The 15,056-nt window shown below is 41.5% G+C and overlaps 2 protein-coding genes across 5 annotated transcripts in view; one reads left to right on the top strand and one right to left on the bottom strand.

The window, feature by feature from the left end:
* Positions 1-12,034, bottom strand: part of USP47 (ubiquitin specific peptidase 47) — a 51,686-nt gene extending 39,652 nt beyond the window's left edge. For 2 of the 3 annotated variants that reach the window (XM_074918247.1, XM_074918248.1), the window contains exon 1: positions 11,894-12,034. In XM_074918247.1, coding sequence (XP_074774348.1) covers positions 11,894-11,932 — 39 coding nt within the window. In that variant the 5' untranslated portion in view covers positions 11,933-12,034. The remainder of the gene's footprint in view (positions 1-11,893) is intronic. The other variant, XM_074918249.1, reaches the window with a different exon arrangement.
* Positions 12,035-12,458: 424 nt separating this feature from the next.
* GALNT18 (polypeptide N-acetylgalactosaminyltransferase 18) overlaps positions 12,459-15,056 on the top strand; it is a 308,217-nt gene continuing 305,619 nt past the window's right edge. The window contains exons 1-2 of one of the 2 annotated variants that reach the window (XM_074918427.1): positions 12,459-12,494; positions 14,077-14,244. The gene's annotated coding sequence lies outside the window, so the exon portion shown is untranslated. The remainder of the gene's footprint in view (positions 12,495-14,076; positions 14,245-15,056) is intronic. The other variant, XM_074918426.1, reaches the window with a different exon arrangement.

Below are 15,056 nucleotides of genomic sequence, written 5' to 3'. Positions count from 1 at the left end.
AGTGGGTCCTCAGCTTCTGATTTCTTAGTAAAGGACTGATGGAAGACTTGAAAGTTAGAGTTATTTCACCCTAAACAAATTCTGGATGGCAGAAGTTGATTTTTCAATAATCCACATAACACAAACAAGTCAAAATTTCAAATTACACTGTTCACATGATGTTCAGGAATTTTAGAAATAACTAAGAGCCTTCATCTGCTCTGACAAGACAAATCACAAAAACCACACAGATACGTCAATCCTTCAAATGCAGCACTCCCTACTTTTCAAATAAAGCATTCACTCTACCACTCTGTGAATACACTTTATAATAACCACTAGTTCAATTCCACATTTCACAGAAAAGCTCATTTCACCACAAAAATTATGCTTTAGAGAACAATTAAGAGATCGTACTTTACATAAAGTTGCCTAAATTTTACCCTGATAGAAATGACTCTGGAATTCACCAAGCCAAATAATTACTGCACCTCACAAAACAGATGAGCATATTAACTACACAGGTCAAGGGTTTCAAACTAATATACATATGGTATTCACAGGTACATACAAAAATATCCTACTGCCTTTTCCTCAGAAGAGATAATAGCAGCTACTCTAATCTATTTGTACTTGTGAGAAGTCCTTAAAGGCAGATATTGCTGCTTTGCCATACCATGACATAGCACACACGTCACCGGTAGCTTAGTAAAAGAAGTTGTAGACACTCAACTGCATAAGCATCTAAAAAGGCAAATGCAGACTGCTACTTAAGGCTAGAATTCAGGATACCATCCTATGATTATCTTACCACACAAGTCTTCTGGTCAATAAATGTTTGAAACTGTAATTTCAAATGTTAACCTTTTAAAAATATTGAAACACTGACACTTTCCTTCCAAGTCTCTCCATCTTTTCCACTCTTCCATTTCTACAAAGGACATGACATTCTCAAACCTGCACATAGAAGATTTCTCACTATGTATTAGACCAGATTTGCAAAAGACTCTTTATAATACAAACATGCAATCAAGACGCAGGTCTGACACTAGTGGACATTCTAGAGTGTCATTCTACATAAGCATTTATCCATGTACCTTTCTAAAAAGTATTTTTACATGAAGATCTGCATCTGTAAATTGCAGCACATAAAGCATATTGTTCCAGTGAAATAATTCAGGCTGTAATTCTGTATAAACTAACAGAGGAAGCATTGTTGTTAAGTGTCATCTGCAAGACTGAGACATTAGCTTTGACCCATACAGTTTCCATATTTGTTGAAAACTGAGGAACAAAAACCAATTACAGTGTTACCAGGTCTGTCAAAACAATATTCAAATGCAAAACTGTGGTGTTTTTAACACCGCCTTTAGACGTGGCTTGGTATTTTTCAGTTCTGAATTGCCCAGTTTGTTAAAATTCTAGAGCAGCATTTACATAACCTTATGAGGACAAACCAATACAACCGTATTTTATTTTTCAAATGACAGAAGATTCTCCCAAGATTTTAACTCCTGCTTCACTTTTATAAAACTATTTTCAGAGACTGAAAGCGAAATCTAAAGCTAAGCTTAAGCTTCATGTAGATTTTACCCAATGTTTCCAAATTCCAATATTTCCAACAGGCAAAAACATTGACAAGCATGAATCAGCAAGTAAAATCATAAGTTTCAGGTCAAGAGTTTAAATAACAGATGTGTGGAGTTTAACTGCCAAGTACAGTTAATGGCCTATTGAGACTTAAAATGATCACCAGTAGAGAAGTTCCTACATGTCCACAACCTATAAATAATTCTCACAAATCACTGCAATACAGAGGAAAGACAAAGAGATCAGTAACAAGAGGCAATGGCAGACATCACTCTTACATTCACAAAATGACTTGGATGATTAAGCCTAAGAAAGCAATTCTCAAACTTCATGTATCTTTGGCAACTTCAGACTACCATATGAAATGCACACAAGTGAGTACTGCCTATCACATTACAGCTGGACAAACGTTGGGGTGTACACTCTGTGTAACTGACTGGGCACACATTTCCAACAATTAAAAGCTGAAAGTGAAACGTGGTAGTTTCATTCACAAAAAACAGTCTGCTCTTTTACCTTTTACTTCTAAAGTATCATAACAGAAACATTCAGACATTAATTACAGTTCAATTGAACAGAAATCTTTATCAACTCTCAGCAATAACAAACCGCTACCGAATCAGCCCCTTGAAAAACCACAATGATATTTCTGGAATTCCTTCATGTATTCCAAGAGATCCAACCCATTAAACACCACACTAGATACATGCTGCCATCACTGCATTCTGCACAAAACACGAGGGCCAACGACCTTTCAAATATCCAGCCAGCAAGGGGAGAACAATCAGTGTGCTAGGTTACCACCTCCATTTTAAAAAACTCTCTCCTTACCCCATGCATTTTGAACTACAGACTTCAGAGAGTCCTTACAGCCCACAACTCCCTTCTCCAACCGGGCTAGTCACACTCCATGGTCTTTCCCAGGTGCCAGCTTCCCCAATACAGCCACGTGAGCAGGTGACTCCCCTGGGAAGTAAACAAGGGGTGACAAAGGTCCTTGGAAGGCACAAAGCATTGAGCAGGTGGTCTCCATCGCCCTGGACACCGCTGTAGTTACTCATCTACTGAAGAAAAAAGACACCAGACTCACATCTGGCTTTCTTCTTGAGGCAAGCAACAACTTTTTGAAAGACAGCTTACTAATTCTGTCAGAGCATTGCGAGTTGTTACTCAACACATGTGCCTCAGTGCAGCCTAGTCTGACTTAATGAGGGAACAGTGCACTTAAATTCAGTTACAAATGCCTGAATCAAACCATACCTCACAAAGAAGTATTTTATAGTATCCTTGTGGCAAAGTGAATACACTTTTTTTTAAACACTGATCCCAGGAGGTCTCAATAAACAGAATCATTTTGAGCTGTTAACTTGATATATCTTGTGTTGGTATGTTTCCTGAGGCAAAATAATTCTGAACAACCTTTAAACACAATCATTTAATTTTGAATCTGACTGACTTTGTGGTATCACATTTTTGAGTACCTGAATAACATACTTGATCCTCAACTTCAAATTCTTCATTGTATCTGGAGAGACTTCAGGCAAAATCCAACAACTGTGCTTTGAAGCTAGTGAAACTAAACAGAGGTTTTCTGTCCCATTACTAGTTAATGAGGAAAAAATCCTTCACACCGAGCCTAAAATACCATCCACAGTCAAGAACATATACCCTGACTCTGACCACTTTCCTAATTACTGAACCTTCGCTCCCTGTTTTTTTGTGTGATGTGATATCAAGGATTCAAATAAGAATATACCCATCTATTTTGGAAACTCAACATGTAAGACTTTGATGAATTTACAGTTAACTAATAACACTTCACACACACACACACAGCAGCCTAAACCCTTTGAACACAGCACTGCTCCAGTTACACAAGCAGTTAAGTGAATAGCTGTAACTGCTGCCAGAAGAAGCAGTCTTGCTCCCACCTGCTTATTTCCACACCCACACTGTCCCCTTTCTTGTGCTGGTACAAATGGTCATGCCGCTATATGCTGAGCAGGCTCAGATAGCTAATCCTTCTTAAAATTAATCATTTCTGGTTGGTTTTTCAGTGGGTTAGCTTTAACCTGAGGTAGCCCTCTAGGTTCACAACAGAATCCTAACTCTCCTGCAAAAGGACTGAGTGATATTAACAGTACCAGCAGAGAATGAATAGGATCTTAAATGCATGTATTTTATATAGTAGTACTTAAATTACTAACTACCAACACCACCTGGATATACTGCAGCTTTCTTTAGTATCGTGAAAACACTGAAGTGATGAAATGACACCCTCCATCCTTAGGTATGAGTCCCTGTAAATGTCAGTGCTGCTCAGAGGACAGAGGAGTACCTCCCTCCTATCTAGAAGAGCAGAAAGTGTTGTTACTGTAGCAATCCTATTGCTTTCACCTTCACGACATGCTCCCCCTGTTTTCCAGCCTGCTGTCCTTAGAGGGTAACTGCTGGAGATCATGGGGCCCTCCTGAGGCTAATGGCCCTGGCTAGGTGAACCCTAAGAGTGCTTCCCCACAGTGGATGACCCAGTGCAGAAAGGAGAAGAGGTACAAAATGAAATTCTGTAGCAGGGCCCCCTTTGGAAAAAGGGGTACATGTTTTACTCTCCCCTCTACCTCATGTAGATTATGGATTTTCTTTTATTTCCTCCAAAGACCACCTCCCCAGAAGTTCTTCTCTAGTAACAAAATTTTAATTTAAAAAGTTAACAAAAGTGTTTCCCACCTCACTGAAACAGAGCTGTATGCCAGCTGTTAAGTGTCACTCCTGTAGAATGCATATGGATAAATTATTTTTATAACACATACACACTTCAAAACCTAATACTTCCAACTTTCTAAACAGGTCCAAAAATAACACCACGCCTCAGAAATAAAGAGTATGTTATGAGGCTAGGGTTTACCTTTGAGAGTTTGTTCCTACTATTGTGGATTACTAGGTCATTTGTAAAAAGCATTTATAAAAGACTAGAAATAACAACCAGAAAAAGTTGGTATGGGGTCAGAGATAAGGACATGTACCCAGGGTGTTCAAAAGACTATAGGAAAGGATATCTTGGCAGGGGCATGTATCTAGGGACAGCTGAACTAGAGATCAAAACACTTACTTTTTGGTTCTACAGAGCCTATTTTCCATCCAAGTACCATGTTTGAAAATATTTGAAATATGTCTTGCTTAAGAACATCTTGAAAAAACAGTCGTCTTATGCTTAACTCATAATGGTCTTTATAGTAAATTAAGGTGATTTGAGATTAATTACTTCCCTTAAAAATCAAACTCGGCAACTGTCAGTAACAGAAGAGTACAAATTTTTCCTGGTCATGCCTACAGATCACAGGAGAACTCTAACAAAGTTTCTTTTTTTATTAAATTGTTATTAAACTAAGAAAACTATGTGGTAACAATGAAACCATCCACAGTGGTAACAGATTGAGTTCTAAAATCTAAAGTCTTCTCCTAACCACTGGACATTTTGTGTATTTTACTTATTCTTAAAGGTTATCATTTCAACCAATTGTATTTTCTTTCATCCTGTGACCCTGAATTGTTTAATTTCCAAGTAACCAGAGTAAAGTAATTGTGATAATTAAATATAACTGCAGTTCTCTATTTGCAAACAATCTGCCAGCCTCTATACATTTGTTAGAGTACAAACTTTATACTCTGGTCTGAAACAGCCTCATCTTTCTAAGGCTTCCTTTTGTCTGCATCTTCTCTCCACCTTCTTAATCACCATGCTCCTTTGATTTCCTTCAAAAAAAAAAATCTAAAAAAAGGGGATGCAAGAACATCATGAGATGCTTATTACATTTTTATACATTAACCTATAATCACATAATTTATTTCCTATGAAGAGTCCCAGAAGCAGTGGATGTGCCTTCATACTTGCCCTCCATTCCTTGAAGTATGGAACTACCATGAACTTTATTGAAATGTTTTCTTACACTGCTAGTATTCTAAAGGACTTTCTGTTGGACTGAGTTACAAATGGAAGGTTACAAAAAAAAAATAGAGTCCAAGCAAAAATTACATTTTCTCTTTTTAGACAATGTTGAAATGAAGGTTAATGTCACTACAAAAATCACCGACAGATACGTATGCTAAAAAAATAAAGTCTTGTTCAGTTAAGAGATTAAAACATGTGAGTACAGGGGTAATTTTTAACTCTCTAATTTTAAACTGTCCACCTGTTCCTGGGAAGGGATAAAGAGAAGCTGAATAGCAAGGTGGGTCAGCAGGGATTCTTTGTCTAGTTCTCCAGCAATATTGCACAGAGTGAAGGATAACGCTTAAGAACGTAAGTGCCCATGAAGCCTAGGCATAAAGTATCTGCTACCACTACCACAAAGGGCTCCAGGGAGAACATGGAACTCTGAAGCACAATGTCTCCACACAAGGCACAGATATGTCAGTGTATATATGAGGAAGATCCAGATGATTTTTCCATATATTGACTGAGTAAAATACTTTCTTTACAAAAACAGATACTACTTTAAGTTTTTACAGCTGCTATTTTTTTTCCTTTTCCTTCATTGTTATGATCTCAACACAATACCTACAGAAATCAGTAAATGCACCTGCCTTTCATTCCTTTGGCTCCTGCAGTACTCTGCCAACTTTCTTCAAAAAAATGCTATTTACATGTTTTCAGACATTATTTACAGTGAAAATCTTCATAGTATATCACATACATTTCTGACACAGCTCCTAAATTAAAGCATCCACCAATCCTACAGAAATCATGCTTGCTTCGTGTTCCCTAAAAGACTCATCACATGCTTATTGATAAGATATACCTGAACTGCAGCACAATAACCAGTTCTAAGGTAGCCACAGAACTGCCACTCTAAAAACCATCTGTTACCATTTCTCAGAACCACCTAAAGCATCCTTGTGGTCACAATCTCAAAGATTAAATTGAATCAAGTGATTTTTACCAGTTTTAGCCCTTAATTTTTTAGAACATGGCCAATGTCCTTTTGATAAGTTACTTCATCTGCCACTGCTGTGCAAGACTGTTCACTGCAAGCTGATTACACACCAAACACTGCAAACACAGATACTACACACTTCATAGTGGCTGTAGCTGATCAAGTTGGTTATCATTTTATAAGAAGTTTACAAACCAAACTCAAGCCTTACCACTATTTTCAATTGTCAGTTCTTTAGTTACTAGTGGCATTGTTTTGAGAATATTTTGTTCAAAACAAAAAAAATTACAAAGCATTAAATAGGCAGCTCACCTGAAGGTATATCATATTAATTATCAAAGGAATAAATTGTAAAGTATCAGGTTTAAGTGTTCACAAAAGGAATCAAAAACTTTTTCAAGCTGAATAAAAAGGCTGAATATATGTAATTCAATCACTCAATTTTCTAGAGACATAACTTTCACACTTAGTTTCTTACATAAAACCCAATATATCTTCAAATACAAGAGTGGAGCTGTGACTGGATATGTGAACACCTGTACATGTTTGAGTGAATTACTGTACCAATTGCAGTGTATTGGGAAAAAAGGTTGAAAATAATACACATACACCCCCACTGCTCACTCCAAGATAAATTCTGACAGGACTAAAACCTGTGAGGCTGAGGTAACCCAAAGTCAAGGCACTGGTCTATCTGTAAGTCTCCACAAGTTTTTATTTTATATTGATATCAAAACATTCTACCAGAGAAAGAGCTGGATAGCAATGATTTTCACCAGTATTTGTGTGGTAGGACAATTCATATTTTTAAACTATGATGCAAGGCCGCATTGATCTAAATCCACAAGTACTTAAGTTTCAAAACAACAAAAAAATAACATTAGTGGACTTTATTTAAAAAAGGTAACAAACAAAACACTAGAAGCTTTTTTGTTTTACACTGGTTTTTGTTGTATACTGAAATCCTGAGCTGAAAAGAAAGACAACGTAGAATGTAACATTTACAAATCTCTAAAGGATTCTCTGCCTCCAGATAACCACAGAAAAAGTTCATTACTAGTTTGAGAAAGTGTGTAGCTGCACAAAAAAAATACGATTATACTTACACTACTGTACTCATTTGATTTAGAAACTTCAATCACCAGTGAGTCACAAAACACTAAAAACTATTTCTTGTTTATGGTAATGTTCAAAATGTATTACCATGGTAAGAAAAAAACCACACTGAAGTGGTATGTTATGCAGTTGTCAGATTATTCTACTGAGCAATAACTTTAGCTAGCAGTATTTAAAGACTGAGGTTCCTGTACTAAGTACCACCTAAGAGGTAGTTGGTACCTCCTAGAAAAGAACTTTTCATCAGATGATCTCAAGGTGCTATTAGATAATTATCCTGATCATCTTATACTACAGATTAAATACCCAGATGTATATAGCAAGGGGAACTGAACTGTGACTAAGAAGCCCAGAGGCTGAACTAAGCAGGGAAAGATCTTGTATTCCATTCTCATGCCTTATTCACCAAACAAAATTATAACTATCTGAATAGCATTCAGAAAGCATCTGTTTGCAAGGAACAAATGACTTGGTTGAAATCTGTGTAGTTTTTCCTGTTTGTTTCCTAAATTTAATTTCCAGAATATCAGCTCAGTCAATGATGCAGTCAGTTTCTCTATTTCTCACAACCATACCTTTATGTTTTACAACAGGGAACACCATAAGGAAAGCAGGAAAAACTGATAAATTACACAAGCTCTAACAACTTGTAGAATCTCTTAGTACACAGGAATACGAGGATAACAAGGATATCATCACCACTGAAAAGGCAGCATCCCTTTCCTAAACAGAATTGCAGAATATCTTAACAAGACTCCTGCTCTTCTAATGAAGACGTTAGAGTGATACCCATCAAGAAACATACTTTATTTGTTCAGTGCAGAAGATTAAGATGGATTCATTAGTGTAGGGATGAAAAGACTCACATTAGTTAGCTAAGAAAGAATTCACACTACCCTCTTTGATTCAATGGCAGCAAGTACAAAGCATCTATATATTTATTCTGACAGGTGTACTTTGGACAGTTCATGCTGGAACATGTTGAGAAAGTATCTGCACAGCATTTATTTAATTAGTGGCACAGACACTTCAAAAACCTCATAAGAGAACATACTTTTGATGTTCTGACCAATTCTGGGCAATATTCACAAAGTTCTGATACATCTAGATTTTCAAGAAAAGTCTTACTAAATTCAGTTATATTACCAGTAAACAAACATATGCATCTAACTTCCTCATCAACTGTGTTGATTAGAACATTTAATTATTTTCTATTTGAGGTAGATTTGCCCAAAATAAGTTTCAAGTCTACTTTTCTTCTAAGAAAGCCACAGAAGTGTTTTTTCCTTCTAATAGCACCATTTTCTTATTTCCATTATTATCTTGCTTATACTATTCTCCCTCCCTCCCCAGGGTTACTCTTCTACTAGGCTAACAGGGGAAAAATTTTATGCCCAATAACAAAGTAATTTTTAAAGAACATGCTTCGTATTTACTACCAGGGTGCAGCAATGTCCTGTATGTTACTCAATGCCTTATGTTTTATTGGATATAAAAGACAAATTAATTGAATGAATTCACACAAGAGAGAAAAGGAATTGAGGATTGGAAGGAAAAGGAACACTGAACCCCAGATGTAGCCAGCAGGGATTCTTACTGCCCCACCATAAGCAGTTATTGGTCACACAGACAAACTGAAGACTTATGAACAACCCAATACCCATCTTTCCATTCTTAAAAGAAAGAGGCTGTTAATGTTGTAGATACCTCCTACTACCATGGCATCATGTAAGCTTGTAGACAAGAACCAAAATCTTCTTCCCATCCACTCCTTTAGATGATTAGTCATTCCCCACATCAGCCTAAAGCAAACAACGTTACATTTCTTCTTGCTCTTTTACACTGGAATGGAAAATAAAAAGTATGGCTGTGTACTCATCGTTAGCAGCCATCGGTTCACATCCCAGTTTAATCTCTGAAACAGCACAAGACAGTGAGCTATACAAGTGATACCACTCAGCCCTTTGGGAAGGGACAAAAACCATGAACTGTAATCCTTTATCCACCCCTAAAGGGCAGAACTGAAACTCCAAACGATCAGCTGCTACTGATGGCATAATAGGAATATTTAGGAGAAAGCTGTTGAGAACTTGGAGACCTGGAGATTTCTGTTTGCCCATAATTCAGTGTTCTCTGAAATGAGACTATTAATGAATCCCAGAAGGACTTAATGTGAATGCTATAGCATAACATTTGTTAAACTTCGCATCACTGAAATAAAAATGAGGATATACTGAAAAACACTGGAGAAGCTGAAGAAAAACTTCTATTACTTCATATACATAAATATAAGCAGATGGGCTTAACACAAATAATTACGCTGTTTTCCTCCTCAATTTGTTTTTTTCTTATATTCTGTTCAGTTTCATTTATTTACAAAATGCACAGGAGCACAATGAAGAACTTGAGAAAGCTTGCTGAGAAAAAGCAACTCACACTAGAATTAATGTACAAAGTTTGTAGATTTTGCACTGTGTGTATAAGATATTCATATCTGTAATAACATGTATTCATCTTCCTTTACCCATACTTCCCCTCCCTAGAGATAAAAGCACATTCAAAACCCAAGTCCAATGAGTCAGTTAAAAATACACATCTGAATCATAAGTATATTCTGAATACAAGTTTAAAGCCAACAGGGATACTATTAATACATATAACTAAAGAAACAGCTAGCTGCTTTTATTAATCATCTTGTGTGTTGCAGTTAACTACAACTAATGCCACAAGGTTTCTCCTTTACTTCTACGTTTGTTTTTAAAACTAAGTATTTAAGTATACCAGCTACTACATGCTATTCCTGGTCTTATGTTTTTTGGATGTATTTTTAAAACAAATATTTAAGCATACTGGCTACTGCACCCCATCCCTTGTTTGGAGTTTCTGGAGGTTTCTCTTTTCTGTGGAAAGCCTTAACACAGTCCTTTAAACCTTAGGATACACAAACGAGAGGGAAAGTTACCTTTGTCCTACATACATCCTGTACAACTGTATGCACAAAAATTAGTTTCTAAATTTCAGTATTTGTTTCACAGTTCTACTCAAGGACTCCATTTAAGGATCAGCATCTCATTTTGCTAAACTCTACAAAACAGAAGTCCTTGCCTCATTAAGCCTCCCATAAGAATATGCAGCGGAACAGACAGATGTAGCAAGTCAATGACATTTGAGAAAAACAACAGGAAGAGTTAGAGTAGTTCATCGGAACAGTAAAGCTGTCAGAAAAGTTGGCTGAATACCCAAGTGTACCTGCTCATGAAAAACTTTCTGCTAATACTACTCTGAGAATAACTGTTTCCCAACATTTCACGCCATCCCTCGAAGACTCCTTCCCCCGAACAGCACCGCTCTCACTTGACACGTGTCATTCGCCTATCGCTGCAGGACAGAGCCGTGGCCTTCCTCTTTCACGCAGACTCTTATCTTTAGCTGCAGCCAAAAACAAGCCTTCTCCCTTCCTTCTGCGGCAGAGAGGAGACGAGGGGCCCACAATAAAGGAAACTCAGCCCACTGCTGAGCCGAGTCACGTTTGCTCCGGCACCCACCGCGGACACTACCGGCCGTTTTCCGCAGCGCTTCGTACCGGCGCCGGGGACGGCACGGAGCGGCCCCCCCGGCTGCCATTTCGCACGTCGGCCCCTTTCCCTCAACCGAGGCCGCCCTCGGGCGCCCAGAGGCCCGCCTGCCGCCGGGGCCTGCTCTGGCTCCTCCGCGCCCTCGGCTCGGGGCCTGCCCTCGCCGGGAGGCTCCGCTCCCCCCGCGCGGCGGCGGGCTGCGCTCCCGGAGGGCTCCGCACCAGCCCCCTGCCGCGGGGAGCGGCCCGGCCCGCGGCCGAGCGCAGGCGCCGCCGGCCCGGCCCCAGCGCCGCCGCCACGCAGGCCGGCCTCCCGCATGCCGCGACACAGACAGGTGCAGCTCTCCGGCCGCCTCCGGGGCCTCGCGCAGCCCCGGCCCGGCCCCAGCCTCCTCCTCCCCACAGCCGCCCGCACGGAAAAGCCGCCCCTTCCTCCCCGCGTACCGCCATTCACCCCCGGCTCGGCCCCCCGCGGGCCGAGGGCCGCCCGACCCCTCACAAAGACGGGGCCGGCCTCCCTCCCTCCCGCCGGGCCTCGCAGGGGAACAGCCGAGCCAGGCCAGGCCAGGCCGCCCCCACAGCCCGCCCTCCCCGGCCGGCCCCGGCACCCCGGGCCTCCCGCACGCCGCAGGGGCCGCCGCCGCCTTCCCCTGCAGCGCCCGGCCCGAAGCTCGCCCGCCCCAAGCCCGCTCCGCCTCACCTCTTTGGGGACGAGCTGGTTCTCCTCGCTGGGCACCATGGCCGGTGGCGCGGCGCTGAGCCCGCAGCAGCCTGATCCGAGCGTCGTCGTCGTCGTCAGCAGCGGGAGGCGGGGGGACGCCAGCGGCTCATCATCATCCTCCTCCTCCTCCGCCGCCCCAGCCGGCGCGGGCAGCGCCCCAGCCCCGCCCCCTCCGATCCGGGGGGAAAATGGCCGCCGGCGCCGCTCTCGCGAGAGCCCGCCCGGGCCCGCCGCCTCAGCCCCGGCCGCGGCCGCCCTCGGCGCCGGGCTGTCCCGGCTGGGCTGCGCACTTGCCGCTTAAGTGCGAGGAGCGCTGTAGGAGAGGCAGCGCGTAGCCCCCGCGGGCGGCCGGGCGCTGCGTGTGGCGGGGGCCTGTCGCCACCCCCGTTCCCCGCCGGGCGGCCGGGGCCGTCGGGGGCAGTTAGGGCGGGCCGGGCGCGGCGGCGGGGCCCCGCGCGGCGCTTTGTACCCCCGCCCGCGCTGTGGCGGCCCCGGGCGTACAGCGGGCGCGGGAAGGAGTAACGAGGGAGTTGTAGCAGGAGAGTGAGCAGATAACGCGTCCGGCGACCGTAGTCTGCAGGTGCGGGAGAGAGCTTACAAACACCCCCGGGCGGGGGCTTCCCCCTGCCCGTAAAGGCGGGACTGGCCGGGCGGGCCCTCGGTGTGCCCGGGGCCGGGCCGCTGCTCTGAGGTAAGGGGGGCACGGGAGCCGGCCAGCCCCCACACCTCGAAAACCTCTGTTCCCTCCCCCAGCTTCCCCACCCCGCTGCGGAGGGGCCCTTGCTAGAGCCAAGGGGCTCAGGGATGCGGGCTGGGCCTCAGCTGGTTTCACCGACATTTTTTTCCCCTCACACTTGGAAGCGGCCTGGCAGGGCTTGGCTGTGCTGTCAGGAGCCCCCGGGAAGGGCAGCAGAGGAGGCACAGCCTCACCCCGTGTGAACACGGGCCCCCTCAGTGCCTAGAAGTTGTTCTTTGAAGGCATAGTGTAGGGTTAATACTTCATTTTCAAATGAAATGCAAGGCTGTTTCTGTGGCATCACTTTTTTTTTTTTTTGTCTACAACAGGCTTAAACATATATTTTCCATGCTGCCTGAGGCACACAAAAAGCCAACTTCTCATCACTAGAATGACTAAAATAAGGATTAGTAGAAAAATAGTTATACATGAATGCCCCCTGTGAAATATTTTTTAAAGTGAAAAACATTCTACTTAGCTAGTAAAGAAGGATGATACAGGATAGCTGTATGTTTTTGTGCAACTATTTTTCTCATTATTTTAGTGTCCTCTTGTGGAAAAATGCAGAATTGTGGGTACATTTTGGTTCTGTGTCCAAGAAACTTTGTGGGTTTGGGGAAATTTTTGAAACCCATTGCACTGAAGGTTATTGTAAATCTGTTGTGAAGCTTTAGTAAGATTGAGTGCCCTCTTGTCCCTTTTTGCATTTGAAGTATGTAACTCTGGAGGTTCCTCTGTGACCTTACTTTTTCAAAGGTGAGATGTAGCGTATTTTGGAGTCAGGCTATGTTATTAGTATTTACATTAGAATAATATTTTAACACTTAAAAAAAGGCTTCAAAGCAGTCATTTCTGTGAATAATAAAATCAGTAGCTTTATTTTCATATTTCAGGTGTGCTATGGTAGGTGCTAAGGGTTTGGTTTTTTTTTTTAGTTCTCCTTGAACTAAGCACAGAAATCCCTTCATCGAAAACTTACTCAAAGCAGTTTTTAAGTGTATTTCTGACTTGGTTTTCATTACATAATGGGATCAAGTTATTTATATAGCAAAGGTTAGAAGGTTCTGTGGGAGAGGAGCTCTTGCCCTCTCCTTAAACATTTGAGCTCTAATATGATGTAATGAAGCATCAAGGCAGAACCTTGCTTTTTATGATACTCTGTGTTAAGCACAGGGTTGTGTAGAGTTACCCTCTACAAAAGGGAAAAGTATGTAAAAGAGTTGGGGTTTTGAATATGAACGATGTGCAATTAATGAACTCATGTCTTTTCTAAAAGAGGATTTTTATTAATGCTTATCAGCTGTGTTGTTGATTAAAAGATTTGGGATTTAGTTGGGGGTTTTTTTTGAGAGGGACTTTTGTAAACATCTTGGTAGGAGAAAAAGATAATTGCAAAAGAAATGAAAAATGGTGTCAACATTTGCAGATACTGGAAGAAGCACACCTGCCTGGTAATCTTCTGTTGTCCAGTGGTGTCCAAAGATCCATGAGATTAGCAAGCAAGTACTTGAGTTGAAGAGCCAGAACAGAGACATAAACTTGCAGTAGAAGGTTATACAATCATCAAAGCACGGGCTGGGAACCTCCAACAGTGGTATGTGTCTGATGGGCCTGGTGTTACTCTTCTTTTTTTCTCCCCTTTTTTGTGGGGACATGCACCCCAACAGCTCTGGAACTTGGGGGATTCTTCCTCTGTTTTGTAAGGAATCCAGAATTCAGGAACAAGGAGCTTTCAGAGATGTTACTTTTGAAAGTTCTTTTGACTTTCTAAAAAGTTACAGGGGCAACTTTTTTTGCTGCCATTTGTGCTTAACAAGGGACAAAGCTGTGGGACTCAGTGACTTTAATTAAAAAGTATTGTTCTGTTGGTTAAAGAGGTAGCTACCACAAATATGTGTTCACTAGATAAAAATCAGGAGGGTTTTTTTTAAAGAAATACTCTGTTAGATCTTCCTGCCAACCTTTAAAACAGTGCAAACATCTAGTGTGGCATGTGTGCATGAAACATCTTTAATGCAGTAATAATCTCTAGTTAATAATTAAATCTCCAAGAGCTTTTGTAACTTGCGGATGCTACAGTATTTAATCTCTCTACGTGAGACTTCTTAAAGAGGAATATTAAGAATTTGAGTTTCATGAAGGGAATCCTAGCCTTATGTAAAGATTGTTTTAACATACCGCAGTTTTAACTTGGGTTGGTGTGAAGAAAAATTGATATCTCAGACTAAAAATGATGCTGGATTTGTAGTTACAGGTAAGGTTTTTTAGGCTGTTGATTATCAGATTATTGTTCAGAGATGCATTAATGAGAGTCACAAGTGCTGAAGTGTGTCAGTGACACTTGGTTAGTTTTAGTCGATACGGTATTATCACACTAATGGATACATCGAATTAATGAAATATAGT

This window comes from Athene noctua, chromosome 14 (genome assembly GCF_965140245.1).
Source record: "Athene noctua chromosome 14, bAthNoc1.hap1.1, whole genome shotgun sequence".
NCBI lineage: Eukaryota > Metazoa > Chordata > Aves > Strigiformes > Strigidae > Athene > Athene noctua.
This window is presented reverse-complemented; position numbering and strand designations above follow the sequence as displayed.